Source organism: Aulostomus chinensis, chromosome 21 (genome assembly GCF_037954235.1).
Source record: "Aulostomus chinensis isolate RoL2024-O1b breed Wild chromosome 21, RoL_Achi_v1.0, whole genome shotgun sequence".
NCBI lineage: Eukaryota > Metazoa > Chordata > Actinopteri > Syngnathiformes > Aulostomidae > Aulostomus > Aulostomus chinensis.
In genome coordinates, this window is record NC_141340.1 from 3,149,542 (window position 1) to 3,170,364 (window position 20,823).

At 43.9% G+C, this 20,823-nt stretch overlaps 1 protein-coding gene across 1 annotated transcript in view; it reads right to left on the reverse strand.

Annotated features, from left to right (window-relative positions):
- The window catches only part of LOC147241357 (uncharacterized), a 140,502-nt gene that overhangs the window by 1,590 nt on the left and 118,089 nt on the right, over nt 1–20,823 (reverse strand). The window contains exons 4-5 of the mRNA XM_086192338.1: nt 19,455–19,549; nt 14,028–14,194 (exon numbers count right to left, since the gene is read on the reverse strand). Coding sequence (XP_086048464.1) covers nt 14,098–14,194; nt 19,455–19,549 — 192 coding nt within the window. The 3' untranslated portion in view covers nt 14,028–14,097. The remainder of the gene's footprint in view (nt 1–14,027; nt 14,195–19,454; nt 19,550–20,823) is intronic.

A 20,823-nucleotide genomic window follows, 5' to 3' on the forward strand; every position in this document is an offset into this window, starting at 1 on the left:
ACATCCCTGAGAGCTTCAAGGAAACGCTGCTGATTCTTATTTGTACACTGTGGTGGGAGTCTTCTGCCAGACAGATTGTGCTCTTTTATTTATTTTGGTATCGTTGTTTTGTTTTTTTATTTTCTGATTCTCATCCCAGCATGCAAAGTCTGTTTTATCTTAAGTCAGTCCAAACAATATTTCAAATGCAGCGAGGATGAAGGAGAAACACGCACCGATATATTTTTATAATCATGTTGCCTGTGATTGGTGGAAGAATCTGTTGACATAAGTGGTTTCTGCTGATGCTTTCATTATTAATGATGTATTTCTATTAAACGGGGGTTCAAGGGCGGGGAGGGCTCCCACTGATTGGCATAATTCGTCGACAAAATGTCCCCACAATGATTAATTAACGCCAAAAATAAGTGATGCTGCTTAAATACAGGCATGCACAAAATGGCTTTTTAGTCCATTTTAATTTTAATCATATTTATTCAACCTCAACGCTTTTATTTGTGGCCAATCTTACTTTAACAGCATCAGTCAAACATTAGCAAACTGCTGTCGAAACGGAAAATGAAAATTAGCCACTAAATGGCAGATTGTGTGATTAAAAATGCAGCGTGGCAGCAATTCATCCGGACATGAAACATGTTCGACATCTGCACATTTGTTCTGAAGCAAAATGAACCAACAAACGATATTATACGGATAAGAAAGACAAAAAAAGAGAAAAACCTCTGAACAACACGAGACGACAATCAATCCCCCCCCCCCCCCCCCCCCCCCCAAGAACTGACAGAGCTGTTCCAGAGAGACGTAGTACTCTGTGTTATCATCCTACACTCAGTACAGGAGGAAAATACTTTGAATACAGAAAATTTCCTTGTAGATTTGTTTCCCTAAACTTTTTACCAGGGAGACACTTTTTAAAATGACAAACCACCGTGACCCAGTTCACAGTGGGAATTCTCTGTGAGGCCTGAGAAGAGGGAGCACTCCGGCATATTTTCACCGGATCGTTCCGTACTGCACTTAATTTAGGAAACCCAATGTTTTGGATGGATGTGCAGCATCATCTCTACTTTATTTACCACTTTTTAAAAAAAAAATAAAAAAGAGGACTTGGACACGAGTGTTTTCTCTCGAATAAGTTCCAATAGAGTCCATCAGTTGTGTCACATGACGCTGTTGTCTGATCGTGTTGTTACTGGTTGTGGTTTATCCTGTGTTTTACCAGCTTTGCGAGGAAGTGCGTGTTTCTCGATAAGCTGTGAGGTCTGGTTCACGTTTGAATGCATCGCAAATTTTTCATGTCATTTCTTTTGAATTCTTTAAAAGAAAATGTGAAACAAATGCACATGGGTTTCCACCACAGTTACACAAATACTGAGTTGTTTGACGGAGGCGAGCAGTTCTGACCTCCACCACGAGATGAGGAAAGCTGGGGTTCAGGAATCCTGCAGCGAAGTGCTCTGGGGGCTCTGCTCGCCACCACGTGACTCCATCATGTCACATTTCCTTTTATGGATACACCAACTTCTCCACTTCCCGCAAGCGTCAGAACAACTTTTTGAATATGTATGGTGTTTTCGCTTTTTTATTTTTCTCCTCGCTCAAAATGAAGACTTCTGTTGCATAAAAAGTTCTCGACAATTCCGCTGATCCCTGGTCAGATGACCTGTTGACCAACAGAGACGTCTTGCATTCCGACTGCTGAGGCGTGAGCTATCACTGCTCTGGTTATATGCTATATTTGCCTTGATGAAAGTCTCTCTCTCACACTCGCACACACACACACACACACACACACTGTATTTATACAGTGAGTCAAGGGAAAGTAAACAAATTCTACTGTTTTGCCTCTACACAGACAGTCAGAATGTGGACTGGTCCGTCATGCTGGCGTTCTAAGTGCGGCGGAACACTCGTCCACTGCCTCCTCTGGCGAGTCTTCTACAATGCTTCAGTCTATTATTAGAGCAAGTAGGCTGAGCAGGAAGCACTTAAGTGCAGCTGGTATCAAACTGTCAATCAATCAGTTTGAACTGCCGGCGAAAAAAATTCATTAACCACATCAAATGCCATGTGGAAGGAGTCTGTGTTACTTCCTCTGCTAATGTGGAAAGTGGGTGGCTTTGCTTTTAGAATCCCGTCCAGAAATAAGAAGAAACTCACCAGCTCTCAAATGTGCCAACAGCTATTTTGTCAACATGAAAAATCTTTAAGGATTAATTACACCATTAGAATTTCAAAAAAAAAATAAAAAATTGGACAGCAAAATTGATCGTGTTACTATTCTTTTATCATTATTATTATTATTGTGTATTTTTCCCAGTGGAAACAACAGGTTTGACTGCAGTAGAGGGCCAGGAAGACGAGAGCATCCAGATGTAGTAAATAAACACCTGCAACGTTAACAAGCCAGAACCCAGATGAGAACGCGTGCAATGTTAATATGAGGAAATACAGGAACGGACGAGGAAAATGCACACGCGCGGACGTTCGGACCGGAGCCTTTCTTTCGTCAGACGCTCGTGTGAGCTGCTACTCATCCTGCTCGACTTTGGTGAACTCCAGCACACCGAACCGCCGCCGAAGAATTAGTGGGACCTTTTTACAGTGCTGACGAGCCAAGACACCAAAATGGAGGAAACTATTGTAGCGCTCGAATGTCATCCTTCTCTGTCAGAATATACATGTCGCTCCAAAAACCAAGACTTGTTTGCAGACATTACGCGAGTTGATGAATTAATTGCTTCTTGAATTAGCTGTGAATGTGTTACCCTGGCAGTGGCCGAGCCAGAGAGATCGGTAAGTAGTAATTAGCCAGCTCATTAGCTCTCAGATGGGATTGTTCATCATTTTATCCAGTAAAGATTTACTGTAGTGGGACAAAGCAGAGAGGAGCGATTGTGACTGAGGAGTGCTAGCATGTTGCAGGCTGGTTAGCAAACGCCAAAGTGCTCCTCTGCTCATCACATTTACACCTTCGATGAGTGACGCATTAAGATAAGTAAACGGCGCTCGTAATCCTGAGCCAGGATTGAGACGATGGGACACTTGCGGCCATTTTCCTCACAACCAAAGCCTGGTTTTAGCAACACTCTGGAACATTTCAAGGTTCTAGTGGGAAAACCAAATGAAGTTAGCGAGAGTTGGTGGTACTTGTAAACATCTGTCAGGACGTTGGGAGACGTTAAGTGTTCTTGACAAGACCTCGGACCTTTCAAGCTGCTGTTCTCGTGACAAGACCAGGGGGTTTTAGCCAGATGTCTGGATGTTTGTAGCCATAGTTTTGGTGACAAAACCAGGGTATTTTTAATGACTCGTTGTGCATAACTTTTCCCAGGATCTGCAGTTGTGCAGTGCACTTGTTCACCAGTTCGACAGTGTGTCTCCAAGCATCCAGAGCAACGTTCTATGTCGGCGGGGGGAGGGAGATGTTGTTGGCCCCTTTTACAGGTGTCCTTGCCTTGACTGGATCCTCCCTGACCAGGTCAACAGCTTTGACTGGAGTGGTGGTTAAGGGAATGAAGCCCATCTGCTTCAAAAAAAATTCCACGTAACTTCTCACTTCAGCCCAGCTGACAAACACACCAGTTTTATTAAAGGCATCCGCATGAATCCACCAGCAGGGCAGCATGGAGGACCGTTTGATCCTGAGACTCTATAGGGCAGACGCTGCAGAGTTTGTTTCGCCTGGACTGTATGGATTCTGTCCTTGGCACAGCAGGAGAGGTCAGATTTAAGTCCCAGGTGAGACCATCAGTGGCAGGATGCATTTGTACAATAGAGTGATGAAGCAAGAGCAAAGGAGACGTCTGAAAGAGTCACAACCACAAACGCTGGCGAGGAGGAGGACGGTGACCTTTCCTGTCCCTGTAAAGCTGCAATTTACTTTTGTAATCCCCTACAGAACAGCTGAGAGGGATATTCCTACTACACTTCCCTTGAAGAAATAAAGGTGGCAGTGGACATTTCTTCTCGGCAGGTTATAAGTCACATTGCTTGGATAGTTGTACAGTAGTCAGAAAATAGGCTGCATTAACTTTGCACCCCAGTTATAGGGAGAAGCACCGCAACAATTTAACTGAATCTGTCAACATGAGCTGAAAGCAGCAAATAGTGGAGTACTTCCTTTGCATTTATAGTGAGGAATACTTGGTAATTGTGTTTCGATCTGCTCTCTGTGTCCATTATTATTCTTGTTTAGTAGCAGCAGCGAAACACAGGCTAATGAAAGAGTCCTCAAGCTTGCCTGTAGCTAAATATGCCTTGAACTTTCACCGTACAGCTGGAATTTATTCAGAGGTTTTATTATGGAAGCCATTTTCGACCAATAATTGGTTGGAACCAGTGTTTAGAATAATCTTGTGTTATTGTCTCTGCCATGGAGGTCCCTTAAAGGTTTTGGTGCTGTGTGTTTTTCTGTTAGCAGGATTATGTAAAAACTGGGGATTTCGATTTTCTTGACACTCGGTGGGAGGATGTGACACAGGCCAAGACAGAACCCCTCCATGTTTGCAGGGAATACAAGTAAAGGGGCAGATTTTCAATATTTCTTTGCTTGTTTGTTAGAAGGACACCACAAAAACTAAAGGACAGATTTTGATGAGATTTGGTAGTGATTGACTTTCAGAGGCCATCTGGATTGAATTGTAGACTTGGGATCCATGTGCTGGGTGTACGTCTGCAGTGTTTTTCTCCTTGGTGGAAGTACGCGTCCTCTGATTGCCTCAACAGTGGCTGAGCAGTGCTAATCCCAACAACAAATAGTAAATCCAATCAAAACAATAAATAACTCATTGCAGTTGTGTGCCTCCGCGACGTGTGTCAGTCACTGTGACCTTGACCTTTGACCGCCGACGTTTTTTTTCATTCGTGCCGAACTTCGAAGCAACTCCCTCGTTAGGTTCACAGGATGGATGAACAACAAGAAGCATCGCGCCTCCGGCCCTTGGCTGTCGGCGTGGAGGAGGCAGGAAAAGAGAAAAATACATTTGAAACCACATTAGCGAAACCGAAAGCACAAAGCAGAAAATACAACATCATTAACCTCAAACGGAAACGGTGGACGCCTGTAGGACAATCAGCGATGATCCTTGTCGGAGCAGTAGAGGTTAATGTCCTTCTCTTGGTCATTTCATTTGCATTTGTTGTGTTTTGTGATTTTCACTTGACGGCCACAGCAGCGAGTGTGAAGTAGATGGTGAGGTTCTCTCCCCGCGTGTCAGAATCACCGTCCTCCGCTCAATGAACCCTTTGTACGGTCTCTCCTGTACTTGTCCTGGCTATTTATTCATCGCCATTCTAGTTGACCTGGCAAAGGGATGCTGCAAACACTTTGAGCAGACAACTGCGGGGAAGGCCGCCGAGTTCAGCCACATCAAGGTGTTGCAATGAGATATTAGAAAACTCAGTGAGGTTGATAAGCTGCAGACGGCAGAAATAAGAGAAAATCTCTGGGAGCAGATCAGATCGGTCTCAAGCTGCATAACCCCACGAATCAGCTTAAAGAAAGAATGTCAGATCTGGCAACTTGACATCAAAGTCGAATCTCCCCTTCAGATGTTTTTCTGCTTTAACTGAAAATGCCACAAGATGTTCCTCCTGCCGGTGAGCTGCAGCAGAAAGAAAGAAAGAATGCACAGAAAGAAATTAAACTTGATCACTCTGCATGAGATTGGATATTGATTTGTCTTCTAAATGACTATAAAGAGATCGCTTGCTAGATGATTAGCTATTTATTCTACATATAATTATTTCTTTTTCCCCTTGCACCCACTGTGAATACAAGTAATGATTGTTTCTTGTGAGGAAATTTGCACTGATAGCGTATATAAGAACTCGTTTTTTTAATGTGAGATTTGTTCACCAGTGTTGAGCCACTGTGCACTGCGACTACTTTTACTGATTTCCTTCTCCTCCACTGCCTCTTTTTTTTTCAGGCTGTGCAGTTACTTTGACAGAGTCTGATGGAGGAGTTTAGCGCGGCGCTGTGACCCTGGAGCTCTCTGCTGTTTAAATCTTATTTCTCCAGCCCGCTAGAGAAGGGCTTACTCTGGAGAAAGTAGTAATAACCACAAAATATGATGAGTCAAGTGGCGTGAGCACTTCATGGACAATCCGGGCATAAAGATGCACCAGCATTTGCTGGAGATCCAGACCTCCCCAAGTTGAGCCAGCACTGATGAATCATAGATGTTGGACAACGCTGAGGATGGTTCAAGCCTTTCACTTCCTATAAATCCACCGGTGTGATTGATCGCATGCTGAGGTTGAGTAATATTTGTTTTCTTGCATTGTTTTATGCAAAGAAACCCCCGAATGCTAAATATACCTACCCCTCAGCTGTTTGCATATTATGACTCATGAAGCATTTTGGCAGGTAATTCTAAGGGACCCAAGGTCCATACATTTTTCATAATGATTCATTTTTTCCCGCAGCAGTATTGTGTCTAAACAAAACAAATTACTTGCCTTCAAAAGGAACTTTCTTATGCACCCTAGTTTGTGATATTAAAGCAGAGTCCCAAAATAAAAGGTGGAAAGGGCTACGTCTGCGTAGCATCGTGCGGAAGGCTTAATTGCTCATTGGCATTAAGGTTTGGTTCATCGCACTAACGGCAGATACATCCTCCCGTGTTGAGAATATGAATCAGTTTCCTTTCTATTGCATTCCCCCAATTTATATTTTGATGGTCGTAGTCTCAAATTCGAGCACATGTGTGCGTTCGTTATTTTTCCCTCCGCGGTCCGAGGAAATTTAAAAAGAGTGTCTTCACATTCGCTTTTAGTTGTTTGGAATTTTCTTTCACTTTCTTACGTGGAATAATTGCGTGCTCCGCCACCTTAAAAGGCCAGACTGTAACTTCCAGTTCTGAGCATCTGACTGCTCAATGATAATCGCACACCTGTAAAAATGGTAATTAAATCTCTGCATCTGTGCGACATTTGCGTTGTTTTGTATACTTACAGTACACCTGTCTTAACAGACGAATGTGAACAGAAACAGACAAGCAAAGATCTTTTCTTTTCAGGTCACAAGATGCAGTTCCCACTATTTCTGCCTTTCAGTCAGGATTTTCTTGCCGCTATCTACAACTGTGCTAGATACGGTTGAAAACTGACAATTTGCTACAAGCCTGTAGTCGGCTGATGTGCAGCTGTGCAAATGCTCTTGAGACGAGTTTTGACAGACAACTGGCAAGCATCCAGTATTTATCTGACAGCTCTCTAAAAAGGTGAACCTGGGCCAGCCAGGACGGACTGCAGATGATTTTCGAACCTCGACCACTTCATTTATTATGCGTAGCAGCTTGTGTCAGTAAGCAGGTGGAGGTTGCAGCTGTGAATGACAAACATGTAGGACATGATCGAGCAGGCGCCCCTGATCGGTCCACGGATTATTAACTGTTGTCCGAGCAGACGTCACTCTGCACAACCAGCCAGCAGTCATCACCCCCTACAACCTCAGCAGGCTTCTGATTCTTGTCTCGTCTGGTCACCGCCACCACTCTGGCGCCAGAGACGCCGTGTGGTGATCTGGACCAGAGTCATTTTGTGACAACTGCTTGTGAATGAAAGCAGGGCAGCTTCTTGGAGCTGCCTCTGGGTTAGTTTGTCCTTACAAATTCCAACTGACGTGCCCGTCGACCTGTACGTATTCTCCATTGCAGGTAACCTGATATGACATCCAAGTACAGGTTTCAAGATCAAGTCTACCTGAGAATTTAAAAGTCTGCGTGAACATTGAGGGTTAAAGAACGCAAAAGAAGGAACCAAGCTGCAAAAAACTGATTTTCCTTTGTGATGAGAAACATTGAATATGATACGTTTATTGGGGTTTAAAATATCGTTGGCAGTGATTTATAGGGGGAATCTGATTGTTGACTCGAGATAATTATGCACACGCACTTGTACATTTGCGTATGTAACCGAAGCCATTGTGTGTCTTGCAGCAATTATTCTGCCACACACGAGGTGGAAGTGCCGCTGTGCTGTGCCGATTTGTGTACTTCTGAAAGGGGTTTTGGAGATGGGAACAATTACATTTACTGAAATAAATATGAAGCAGAAAAGAGCTCAGACCACAGGAGGAGTTGGTGTGCAGAAACGTGCAGAATGAAACCTGGAGTTCTTGGGAGGCGAGCGTACATTCAAATACGAGACCATGCAAATAGACACACGTCTACGTAAGTCACAGTGATGGTTCAACACTAAAGGTACACGTCAGGCGTAACCCTGAACTGCATCAAGTTCAGTTCCATGAGTATGTGCATGATACATGAAAGAAAGAGCTTCTCGTCTCAGACAAAGCTCTGGTTCTTGTTTCAACACAGCTTGGAACACCGTGGCCCTTCTGCTCGCGCTGATTGTCCTTTTTAAGTTTTGTCAGCCTACATTTAATTGAATCTCTTTGGAGAAAAGAAAAAAAGCCAATTTCCCCTCAAGAATGTCAGGTCCATACTTATTCATGAGGGATACATGATACAGCTGGGAAGTCACAGATACAAAACCCTGCTCCTTCCCTTCAAATCCACATTCTGCTTGGATGACATTCCCTGGGATCCCCCACCAGATTGCTGTGTGACTGGGAACGTCCTCTGAAGCAGCCCCACTCACTTCGCAAATCCAGGATTTGTACTCCCGGTCCACTGAGGAAGATAACGTCCCAGGAGCAAGCTCCCGGTCTAAATGTATTCATCACCGGTATCTGGCCTGTTCTGCAGATCAAGTGATATCTCTTTGCTTGGTACCATTGGGCAAATGTGTTTTTCCTTTTTGACATTTCAGGTATCTATGAGGATATACGACTGCATCATGATAAGCTAAGGATGGGGATGGGAAAGTAAGTCCACAGCAGCTCCTCTGCTTGATACACATCTTTCTGCCCCACCTCCCTTTTACCTTCCTCCTCAATGACCTTCCCCTCTCGGTTAATAACTGACCCTGCAGAAACCGCAGGAGCACCACTGCAGAGGAAACTGCTTATTCGAATCATCGCTTTTGCACTTCAGTCTGTTGAACTTCAATTTTTTTTGTAAGAAAAATGAGCTTCTGCTCATGGAGCATCAGAGTCTGACATAAAAACACAAAAAAAAAATTCTGGGGCAAAAAAATCCATCTATGTGTTTCCCAATGAATCAAAGTGTAGGAACGAGTTACTTCTACAAGCTACTGTTGTATTTCAAACGTTGGGGGCAGTTTACATCTCCTGGCTGTAAATGAATCAGCTTGTAAGAACTGGTTGCATTTTACAGCCACAATGGATCAAATCGGGTGAATAAATTACATCTCGAGGCCACAGACGAATCAAATTTTGGGGACAAGCGCCATCTTCTAGCCATGAGTCATGGAAACAAGTTCCATCTCACGCGCAAAAATAAATAAATCAATCAATCACATCGTGGGTACAAAATACATCGTGACCACAAATTCCGTGGGAATGAGTTAGCAAGCAAATGTGCTTCACATCCAGTCGAGTTCCCTGAGTTTCAAACAAATTCCAGGCCAACACTGATGTTTCTTTGAACTAATTTAAAGGGCAGAAAAAAGGTGGGGGATTCTTTTCCAGGAGTGTGGAGTTGTGAAAAGACACCTGGACAAATGGCCTTTATTACATCCCCACACACGCTACACTTAGAACAGTTATGAGAATGTTTCCCCCGATCACTGATAGTCTGCTACATGACCCTGGCCTCTGTCCAAGGAAGAGGAAAACAATAATAATCTGCTCTCTTTTTGTAAGAACACACTTTATCATCTGCCATTCAAAGCCATGCATCATATCTCCGCTTCTGCTCCGAATAAATAAACAAGCAAAATTACAGAAATAGCTGGAGGACATTCACCACGGCGCTCCAACTGTGCCAGCCAGCGGGAATGGAGGGAGTTGTTTTCAGGTGGGAGACAGAATCAAAAGCTCAGCCTCCAAAGGTGGTGACAGGTGTATTTGCATTTTTCTAGTGACATTTTTTAACCAGCTGTAATAAATGAAATATCCTTCCATTCATTTTTCAGGTTTATCAGGAAGCAGTCAGTCAGCGCCGAGTGTTTCTCTTTTCCTGCCCATAAAGCGGCTAAACTCACCTCAGAGAAACGCGTCTTCACTTACATCCGATGGGTTCTTTTGTCTCCTTTTGCAGAGTGAAAAATCTGCACTTCAGTCTTTCTTAATAGAACCCAACTGTACAGCAAGCTGTCAGTTTGACACTCACCTTGAAGCACCTCTGATGCCACTTCTGCTTTAGTGCAATCAAGTAACAGATGGAAGGAACCTTGATGAAGGTTTCCTGTTTGAACCCTCTGAAGGCAGATTTTTGGATGGCGCCTCATATTTTTGTAGTAAAATGTTAAGGGATGCCGTCACATCTTGAAAACTGCTATCATTCTACTGCCAAAAAAAAAGACTTGTTACTGTGTCTTTTCTCATTCACCCTTTATACCATGAAGCGGATCTGTACAGGAACCTTCAACCCAACGTGGGAACCATTCATATGTACACAGAAGGCACTCACTGTGCGCGCACACACACACACACACACACACACACACACACACACACACACACACACACACTTCAATTCCAAGTCATTTTTTACAGTATTTAGATTAGCTTTTAGTCTATACATATGGAATATACCCAGTCTCGAGGGCCGTATCCAAAACCTCTCAAGTCGCTATATTGCCGTAAAATGTCAAGTGAATTTAAAGTAAATTTTAGAGATGCCGCAAAAGAGGAAATGCAAATTACACTCATTTACATCGAGTGATTTGAAGGTATCAAACCAGGTCACGTAGTGTGTATTACCATCAGAGGATGGCAGTATAGGCAACGTTACGAGGCTGCGACAGACAGCGTTGAGGAAGAAAACCCAGAAATACGACGGCTCGGCCCGTTGTTGAGGCCTGCAACGTCTGCTGGTGGAGAGAGAGAGGAGTCTGGAGGAAGGGTAACCTTGGGTTGGAAGACTGGAATTGTTCTTTGGTGCCAGCTTCTATTGGACATGTTGCTACTTCTCTGCAGATGAAGTAGCAACTTTGAGAATATCCAGGAAGACAAGAGCGGCGGAAACAGCTCTCTCTCTCGCTCTCTCACACACACAGACACACACACACACACACACGTTTAAGATTCAAATCAGGGGTTTCCATCATCCGTTTGCCACATTTACACACTTTTCTGAAAAAGGCAAATCCACCTAAAGCGAACATAAGAACCTAATCGGTGACTCGCTGATTCTCCAGGAAGTGGCAGGGCGCTCTCAGGGTGCTGGTCTCCCTCCTGGCGAAGTAGCTTGATTCTCTCCCACTTGAGTCGAACGTCTCCAGAACTGTTCTTTCTTCACTTCTACTCTCTGAATACCGTCTGAGTAAATCTCTCCCTGAGAGCGACTAACGCAGCTGCACCAGTTTCTATCGCCACAAACCAAAATCCTCATTTAAGCCTTTTAACAGCTTCCGTCTGCGCCTGGTTGGATTGAACGCGTCACCGTTACGTGGCGGTTGCTGAGCTCCCTGGTTGCAGCCTTGTCTGAAGGCTGGATCAAGACTGGATGGACAACCTCTTTGAGTCTGAAATGAGTGATTTAAAATGTTAATCTTTAACTTTGACAGCAGAAGAAAAAAAATGGCAGCGGACCAAAGGAACATCCTTTGTTCTCCAGAGGCCCCTTGACAGGTTAATGTTTATTTGATGAATCTGAACTGAGAAAGAGAAGAAAGGGTCTCAGCGACCGGCCATCCACAGTCCTCGTGTTGTCGTCCTCCTGAATGACAGTGAGCTCCGTGACACGAGCAGTGAAGACATCAGAAAGACAAACGCCACTGGTGAATAAAGCCGCTTTGTCCTCTTCGCTTGGTTATGGAACCATGTTCTAGATGGACAAACATGTGCGGGGGGAATGATTCTGAACATCTCACGATTCTACTCCGGTTCTTGAGGTCACATTTACATTTATAAACGCTTCTTGATTCCGTACATTTGTAGTTTGAAGGTCTGCACTGTGTTACGTTTCCCAGGGGACAGCAACAGACACTTGAACAGGTCTTTACCACCCTGTTCATGAAGCCTTCTGATGTCGCGAAGCTTTACCAACCAGCTGTTCTCGGCACCTTTCCGATTATTCCCGATCTTTGGCTTGGTCTCGAGACAGCAGCAACATGTCCAGCACTGGCAGGCACCAAGGGACACGTTTAACAAGGCTCCTCCTCAAGAACTCTGCAGGTTTCACTGGCAGATCGACACAGTAGACTGAGACATCGAGCAGCGACAGCCTGAAACATTCGCTCCAAACCAGTTGATGGAACCGTGCCCAGTTTCCTTTTTTTTTTTTTTGGGTGAATTTTCAGGGTTTGATTGACGGTTAAATGGATTGTGTGTGTTTATACGCAGCGACTCAAAAAAAGACACACTGAAAACAAACAAGAAAGAGAAACAGGTGAAATTAGTGCAGCCATCTTCCAACCACACGGCCCAGATTCAAGTGCCCATGGCAGCAAAGTCTCCTCCGTCCTTGAGCGGGACCCTAAATCCCCGTGAGGATACGGAGGGTCAGAGGGGAAACAGCCATCACAACAGGAAAGGAAAACTGAAATTCCTCTCACACAATCTCAATAAAGACGCGATTACCATGCACCTCACATTTCGATTTCACAGCTATTGTCTTTGTTTCCAATATCTCTCTTGGTGCTCCTATTATTTTGTCCAACCCCTGCAGAGTTTCAAGCCATCAGTCTTATTTTTCTCTCTCTCTATGAAAAGATGTCACGGCATCTTTTCTAACTGTTGCTTCGTCTCGTGGGGTGAAAATCGTTCATGTGTTGTATTGATGTGGGAAAAACACTACCTGGCCGTTTCTTTGTCAGTCTGTCATTTAATTGGAGAGGAGAAGAGGGGGAAAAAAGCATTTAAACTCAAAGGATGACCTGCCGTCATCGCTGTCAGTCACTGTTAGCGTCTGTTGCCAGTGGGGACCGCAGCGCTCGTGTTGTTATGCTCAATCACAAAGATGCACTGCAGCACGTTCCCCATTGTGCAAAGACGGCTCTGCAAAGCTATCACACACCCAATAATTAATCTATTCTCAAAAACAAGCCAAACTTCTCCCATACTTTGGCTCAGGGCTGGATGGATGCTGGACAGTTGGAAGTCAAAGACACTCAGATGGAAGTTTGAATTTACGGCTTCTGTGCATTTCAGGGCTCCAACACGGAAAAAAAACGGACACGGATATCCTCGAGCTCCCAGGAGCAAAAACACAATGTGCATACAAACAGCAAGGGTGGGTGTGCAAGAGCTACAGGAAATCTCTCGGGGAAACCACCCACAAACATTCACACAGCTATAATAAATAAGATTGTTTCAGTGAATAAATAAATAAAAAGTAACATTTTCAAAACACTGCTCAGGCAGCAGCATCAAATCTTTGTGTCCTTTGAGGTGAAGCTAAAAGAGACGAGCTGGATCTGAAGCACCTTTGTGTTTCAGGAATTAAAAGCAGTTCAGAGAGGTTTGCTCGTGCGAGTCCATAAATTCAGAATCGGACTGTTTTTTTCTTTTGAATCAATCGGAAAAATGTACAGACAAACGTTGAGACTTTGAAAGAGAACTTTACAAAGCCTAGCTTGACTCCAGTATGAGGTATTAAAGTTGTGTGTGTGTGTGTGTGTGTGTGTGTGTGTGTGTGTGTGTGTGTCTCAGAAATTCTTGGTTGACCAGAACTTCATCTCAGACATTAGAGAAACACAATGGAAACACTCAACACTTGGCAGCACAACTGATACGACACAGCGGCAGAACCGCACTGATCGCTGTCATCGCTGACAGGTGATTTGTGTACCTGTGTGGTGGAGACGTAGTATAATTGCTTTGATGATGTACTTTGGAGGATTAAAGCAGCTGCTTTTAGTAGTTGTTAAGTGTTTCAAGTGTACATGAACGTTGTGGCCTTCGCCCCAATTATTAAAAAAAAAAAAAAAAAAAGGTGTCAAAAGGAAGAAGCTATTTCACGATGAGTTGTTTTCCCTGCGCCACTCACCTCCGCACGCCGTCTTCAATCCCGTCTGGTGGTCCATGGTGATCAGGGTGGCGTCTGACTCCGGGAAGCATCACCTCCAGTATCCATGCTCACCCAGGCAGCTCCAGTTCCTGCGGTTCTGACAAGGATCTCCTCCCATCGGTCCCAGAGCCGGATTCAAAACGCCTCTGGAAACACAACGTCAGACAGGTCCGTTATCAGGATTGATTTGAAGGTCAAGTGACGCTTTATTTTTTGATTGTAAAACCATTCAGTAAATATTGTAGAACATTTCACAGTTCAGTTGTGTGATAATTTGACGGGACAGCTGCCGAACATGCAGAGGGAACTCCACAGGTAAAAAAAAGCCAGCTGTGTATATTTAGCTGCAAGCGTGGGTTTACAAACTCTCGAGTGCATCGTTTGGTTTGATCCTCATGTTCTCCTCTCAGCTGTACACTCAGCAATCCAGACACTTTAATAACCAACTATAATCCTGGTTCGTAGCTCCTGACCCCATTAGGTGGCGCGATCCCTCGCGCACGCTCATGCTAGCACAAAACAGGACGTGGTCGAGTTCCTTTGAAATTTAAATGTTTGTGGGTCAGAGAAAATATGGGTGGATGAAGAGGACGTCGACTCTACCAGACGGTGCCCTTCAGAGTCTGGACATGGAACACGTGCGTCAATTAAACTGAACCCTAAATGCCCATCAGGTTTTAGAGAAAACAGACGTTTGGCTCGAAGAACGCTGACGTCTTTGGGACGAAGTGTGTGAGCGCCAGAGCTCTGTGGACTGCTGCCTGCTCGCCAGGCTCGCTCACATCGTATCTCCACTTATGTTGAATATTCTAAATCAATTATTAATCATCATGTTTAATTATTACTGTCGCACCTTGAGGACCGAAATGCTTTGTTAAAAAAAAAAAAAGAAGTACCTCGGTTATTGTGACACACTGGCTGTATTATCGTTGCATTAGTTAAGATATTTGCTAATTTCTCAGCCATTGTGTTACAGACAATAGTCTCATTTCATTGTGCTGGAGGGGAAATGAAGATACATGCTTAATGAATAAAAGAACAGGACAGGGAGCCAACTACATTCAGCAGACCCCACAGCCAGGGCGAGGAAGCCAAGAAGTGAATCATTCATGCCTCTTGTAATTAAAACTATTAATATTGTCGTGTTTGTAAAACCCATCTGATAAGCTGCTATGTAACGGCGGCGGCGGACCGACTATCCTGTCAGTTTGGGGACGTCAGGTTTGATTCTGTGCAGCACAAAGCATGTTGGTCACATGTTCAATAAGACGAGCTGAGAGCGTGGAAGTTTGTTGTGGTCATATCGTCTGATGGGCCCGATATTTCTCCGTGTTACGCCCCAGGCAGATGGACTGACACGTTCCCATCGTATTGTTTCTGTTTAGCAGTCAACAACATCTTGTTGTTCAGGCCATCTGAAAAGGAAAATTGAATTCTTGCATTCATTTGGCGGGAACACTATCGGGGTCTTCCACATGCTTCGTAATCCGTCTCAGCAACTCGTCAACAAAATGACTTCGCTCTAATAACTCTCCTGATAATTGGATTAAGAACATGGGAAGCCTGTGATTGTTTAGCTTCAACACTGATCACACGTGTGTCACCGTAGTAACACAGGAATTAAAAATCAAAAACACGAGTGACTTCATCATAGTCCTTCTGGTTGACATACACAATACACAATATTACCTAAAGGCCTGAAGCCTGTGGTACAAGTGCAGTATCCATTGTTTCCTTTGTGGTTGCTAGCATAGATATTTCTTGTTATGCTAATGCTAACTGGACTTGGGTTTTTCTCTACCAGTGTGTTTTACAACTCGTTCCACACACCGTTATCAGACAGCGTGTGGCAAGCCAAGCACGGACTGGCGCAGGAACAAGTTGGAAAAGCTAAGCTAGCATTGCTGAAGAAGCACTGCTGGCTAGTTAAAAGCTTGAAAGGAGGTCTGAGATTCACAGAAGTTCAAGATATTTGAATGTTTTAGTGTACCACATAAAATACCAATGCGTTCCAAAGTGTTAATGCATATTAAAAATAGCGGATGCAAACGAGTTGCTAAACGAGACTACAGAGGTCGATCAGGAACAGAGGAAGCGCCAAGCTAATGGTAGCAATGTTGAAGTCGGCGGTGTAATTCCTCTGTAGCACGAACGTCAGCTTTGTCCTCCTAAAGATCACATTTCTGATCTTGCTTATCAAAACCTAAACTCAAAAACTGTGTTTGCCAGAGATTTTTCTGCAATAATGATAAAATCCAGCGGTCCAGGGAATCCACGGTGATGCCACATCAACAAAACAAAAACAAAAAACCTGCGTGAACCGATTCACAGCCAGACTCCACTGAGATTTTCGCTGCGTGCGGTGTTATTGCCGTCTACATTTTCACGTCAGACCCAATTGAGAATGGATGACACAAACAGTGAGACTTCCTGGTTATTTATGACTAAATGACTCTGAAGCTTAAGCTATTTATTTGTGCAATCACATGTGACTTAAGGGGAGAAACACGGAGGCCGGTTGTCATTGTCAGCTGGCTGCTCTTGCATAAAATACTTTGTACCGAAAAAAAAAAAACAATCAACAAAAAACCTCTCGCCTGAGGCGTCCTGTTTATTCCCTCCTGCACTTCATAACACTGACTGCATTACATAATTGGCCAACTTTGGATGAGACGGCAGCTCTATTACTCCTAAATCCCACAACATTACATCCCATAATATTGCATAAGCACGCTGCTCCCAAAATACCATTTCCATTGTGACTGCCGTGGGCAACCACCCATGCTGGTTTTAAAATGCACCCAGACATACTTCCAACCTCCACTCCCAGAAGTCGTGTAATTTGATGTCAGTAAATGTTTACTTCTGTAATCATGTTGACACCAAAAGGAAAGTGGGGGAATACTGGATGGAGCCACTAGACCCAATAAAACATTTAATTTGGATAAGCAGCAAAGATATACAGGGTCTGATTTAGTGGGGACGCTTTTAAACCCACTTAAACTGGGATGCAAAAGGAAACAGCGAAATAAAACGTTAAAGACATGCTTACATCCTGGCTTAGTTATCGTACATAAAACGATGTTCTTAGGGCGGCTTCAGCACTTGATTTATCACAATGTGAAGTACATTTCTGAAAACATGCTGATCAAAACACTCGAGAAACTGAAGAGTGATTTATGTACAGTTTCGGCCAGCCAACTTTGCACGCTGCTAAATTAATTATCCTGTTTTGATCATACAATAAAGAGAAAATTGAAACCACTACTAAAAAGTGCTGGATGATTTATCACCCTATAAGGTCTGTTTTTTAGTCCTGGGAGAGATGTAGAAGTGCTGCAGGGTAGAAATCCCTTTCAAATTTATAGAAACATCAAGCTGCTGCGGCGTCACAGCTAAGCCCAGTGCTTACGCTGCTGGAAAGTGACGTGACAGCATTTGTGTATTATGTTTGGGAACTCATTATGAGCTGAAGGTGTGGGACGCCTGTGTCCTTCCTGTGATATTAGCAGGTGAAGGTCAACCTAACCTGAAGCACGACTGACTGTTTTTGGGGCCAAATGAAATTAATAAGACCGTATTAGGTTTATTGTTGCTGGCTTGTGCTCTCGCTGCTCTCATCACTTCAGAGGACATTACAGAGACGGATGTTCCTGGAGACTTACCAGAACATTTAATACCACTATTTGTAGTCGTCCTTACGATAAGTGATGGACTTTAATTTGAATATAACGCCGGTGGTGGGGAGCCGGGAGTGAGACATCAGGAAATTTACTAGCATGTTTCTGGGAACAACCTCGCACGTCTTTGGCAAATTGTTGGGACATTTGCAGTTGTCTCTCTGGCGACAGGACTGGGGATTTGTAGCAAGATGTTTGGACATTTTCAGCCATGTTCTACCTCTTCTCCTGCTCAGGGTGGTGGGGGTGGAGCCTATCCCAGCAGCCTTCCCCCTGGACAGGTCACCAGTCCATGGCAGGGCCAACACATAGAGACAGACAACCATTGGCTCTCCCAGTCATACCTACGGTCAATTTAGAGTCTGGATTAACCTGGTCCCTCTTGATGTCTTTGGACTGTGGAGGAAGCTGGAGTACCAGAGAGAACCCAGCAGGAACAGGGAGAACATGGAGACTCACACAGAAAGACCCCGTGCTGCAGCCGGGGCTCCACCCACAACCTTCTTGCTGGGGGGCCACAGGGAGGACCACTGCTCCACCGGGCCGCCCCATTGTCCATCCATCCATCCATTTTTTATGCCATTTATCTGTTAATGGTTGTGGGGGGGGGGGGGGGTGGAACCTATCCCAGCTGACATTGGGCGAGAGGTGGGGTTCACCCTGGACAGTTCAGCCACTGTCATGGCAACTGCACAATGAGTCATTTTAGCAAGACACCTGCCACTCGAGCAGTCACGCTCCAGGGGTAATGTTGGGAAACTACAGCCTCGATTCTGGGATTTCTTTTTTTTTTTTTTCCAGAGCGATGTGGGGATGTTTCCAGGCATGTTTCTGGTGACGTCACCAAGACATCAGGACATGTGATGCAGGGTGAGGCTGGTGACAAGAGCGAGTGTTTTTACAGCGAGAAGTCTGGAAATCTGCACTCATTCCAGCAACAAGGACGAGTTTTTGAGCGGGAGGTCAGGACTCGTTCAGCTCCTGTTCCAGCAAATACAAAACTGTTTTGTTTTGTTTTCCAAGGAAGACATGAGAACCTTGTTTTGTTTTTTGAAAGGTGCTGGTGTTGACATCCTCGCACAAGCACACTGATCACTAGCATGCTAGCTGCATCACTTTTTGTTAGCACTTTGTAATTTTTTAAAAAGTTTTTCCAGATATCATCCAAAATGTTTGAAACGAGAATGTTCTAACTGAACTTACCGTAACCTTCTGCAGTTTTCGCCTTAGAGATTTTTGTCCCCAAAAACGAAGGCCCAGTGTGACTGCGGAGACGGATTTATGCTCTCATAGCGTGAACGACACAAGGTTGCCCGCGCACACACACACACACACACACACACGCCTCTGCCCCATTTCTCAGGAGTTTCAGATGTATTTATTCCATCTCATCCTCTTTTCATATACTGTTTTATGATCCATTATTTTATTGTCTTTTTTTTTTTAGCAACTTTCCCTTTTGTTTCCCTACAAAAATACTTCTCGACGAATCCGTTTCAAGTACATTTGACCTAATTTGACTTGACTGCTGGATACGCGGCTCCACAGGCAATATTTAGCAGCGCAGTGAAAGCATTCATTGGAATTTAATGATATGTAAGCTAACACCCGCTTGTGAGATTACATGCTGTCAGTCACTGAAATTTCATCTCTTTAACAACACTGACAGCCAAAATAAACATATTCTCTTGATTATGGGTCATTGTCATTTCCTATGTCTTCCTACCGTAATGTGTTGACACGTTTCGCACGGCAGACTGAACCCTCAGTCGACAGGTACACACAGTGTGGATCGTACGGATGATCATCGGCTTGTAGTACCTGAAAGCAGTTTTAAAAAGTCCTGGAACATGAATAATTCAAACACATTATGTGCCTACAACATGCAAGTATTTTCCGTGCGGGCTGGGCAGTTCAAAATATGCCTCCTGTACCATAAAGTAAAGAGGATGGTGTATTTATTTCAGCGTTTTAGTGTATCTGAAAATAACATGGAGTTAGGGAAGGACTTGAGATGGATATCGATTGGTGTTTTCATAGGCACTGCATGTGCAAAGAGCCTCCCCACAGGATAGGGCGCATAGATTTGTGCCGACCCAACTGGCTACTTAAGGTTCGCTAACAAAAGTTGATAAATAATTCACTCATGCCCCACTTCAGACTCTCCAAATATTATAAGAGAAAATGAGTAAATTTCATTGACATTGAAACAAGTTATTTCACAAAGGTTACATGAAATGCTGAGAACAAAAAAATCCCCTTGTTTTTTTTTCTTTCAATGCCCTTCTGCAACAAATACTGGTGTCTGATATTGATCCTATTGATTTGTCCGTCTGTGACCTTTTACTGTTATAATATTTTCAGTTGAACCCTCAGTCCCAGTGGACGTCTGTGCCAAATGTGAAGAAATTCCCTGGAGCTGTTCTACCTGGTGTTAACAAAAATGAGATGGACAGACACCTCTGGTTTTGCAACGTATAGTTAGTGTACATCCAGAAGAAAGTAAACAATGAGAACCGGGACAAAGGAGTAATTGTTTTTCATTCTAGGGTGCCATTACCATGAATTATTCTCGACGAGAGTACACTGGCAGAGGTTAGTCATAAGCCGACTATTGTAAGGTTAAATAAAATCCAATTTGATGCACAAAGACGATCATCAAATCTTCGTCACGACTCCAAAGTGTTCTCATTGTCAGGTGGGTACATGATGTTTTAACAGAGGGATTCTAACTCAATTCCATCGTGTCCTCGCTAATAGGTAACTGGCTCCCATCCAGACTCCCTCTCTGAAAATTCAGCCTGCTGTGCAGAAAAGAAGCTGCCTTAGAGGTGAATGTGGATTTTGCTTTGTAGCGCTGAAAATGTCAGCCAGTTCTAAAACGAAAGCTTATTTGTCTCTTGACACGTTAATGCTCGGCTCAAACAAGGCTGTCATAAACCCAGTGTGTGAAGTGAAATGAGAAGGTAGTGAAGTCGCAGTGCACGTTTTACCTCTGCTCACCCTGCCAGCATGGAGGAAGAGGATGTGAAGTATTTCCACAGGTAAAGTTACTGTAATATGTACATATGACTACAAGTAATAACTAGTCCTGT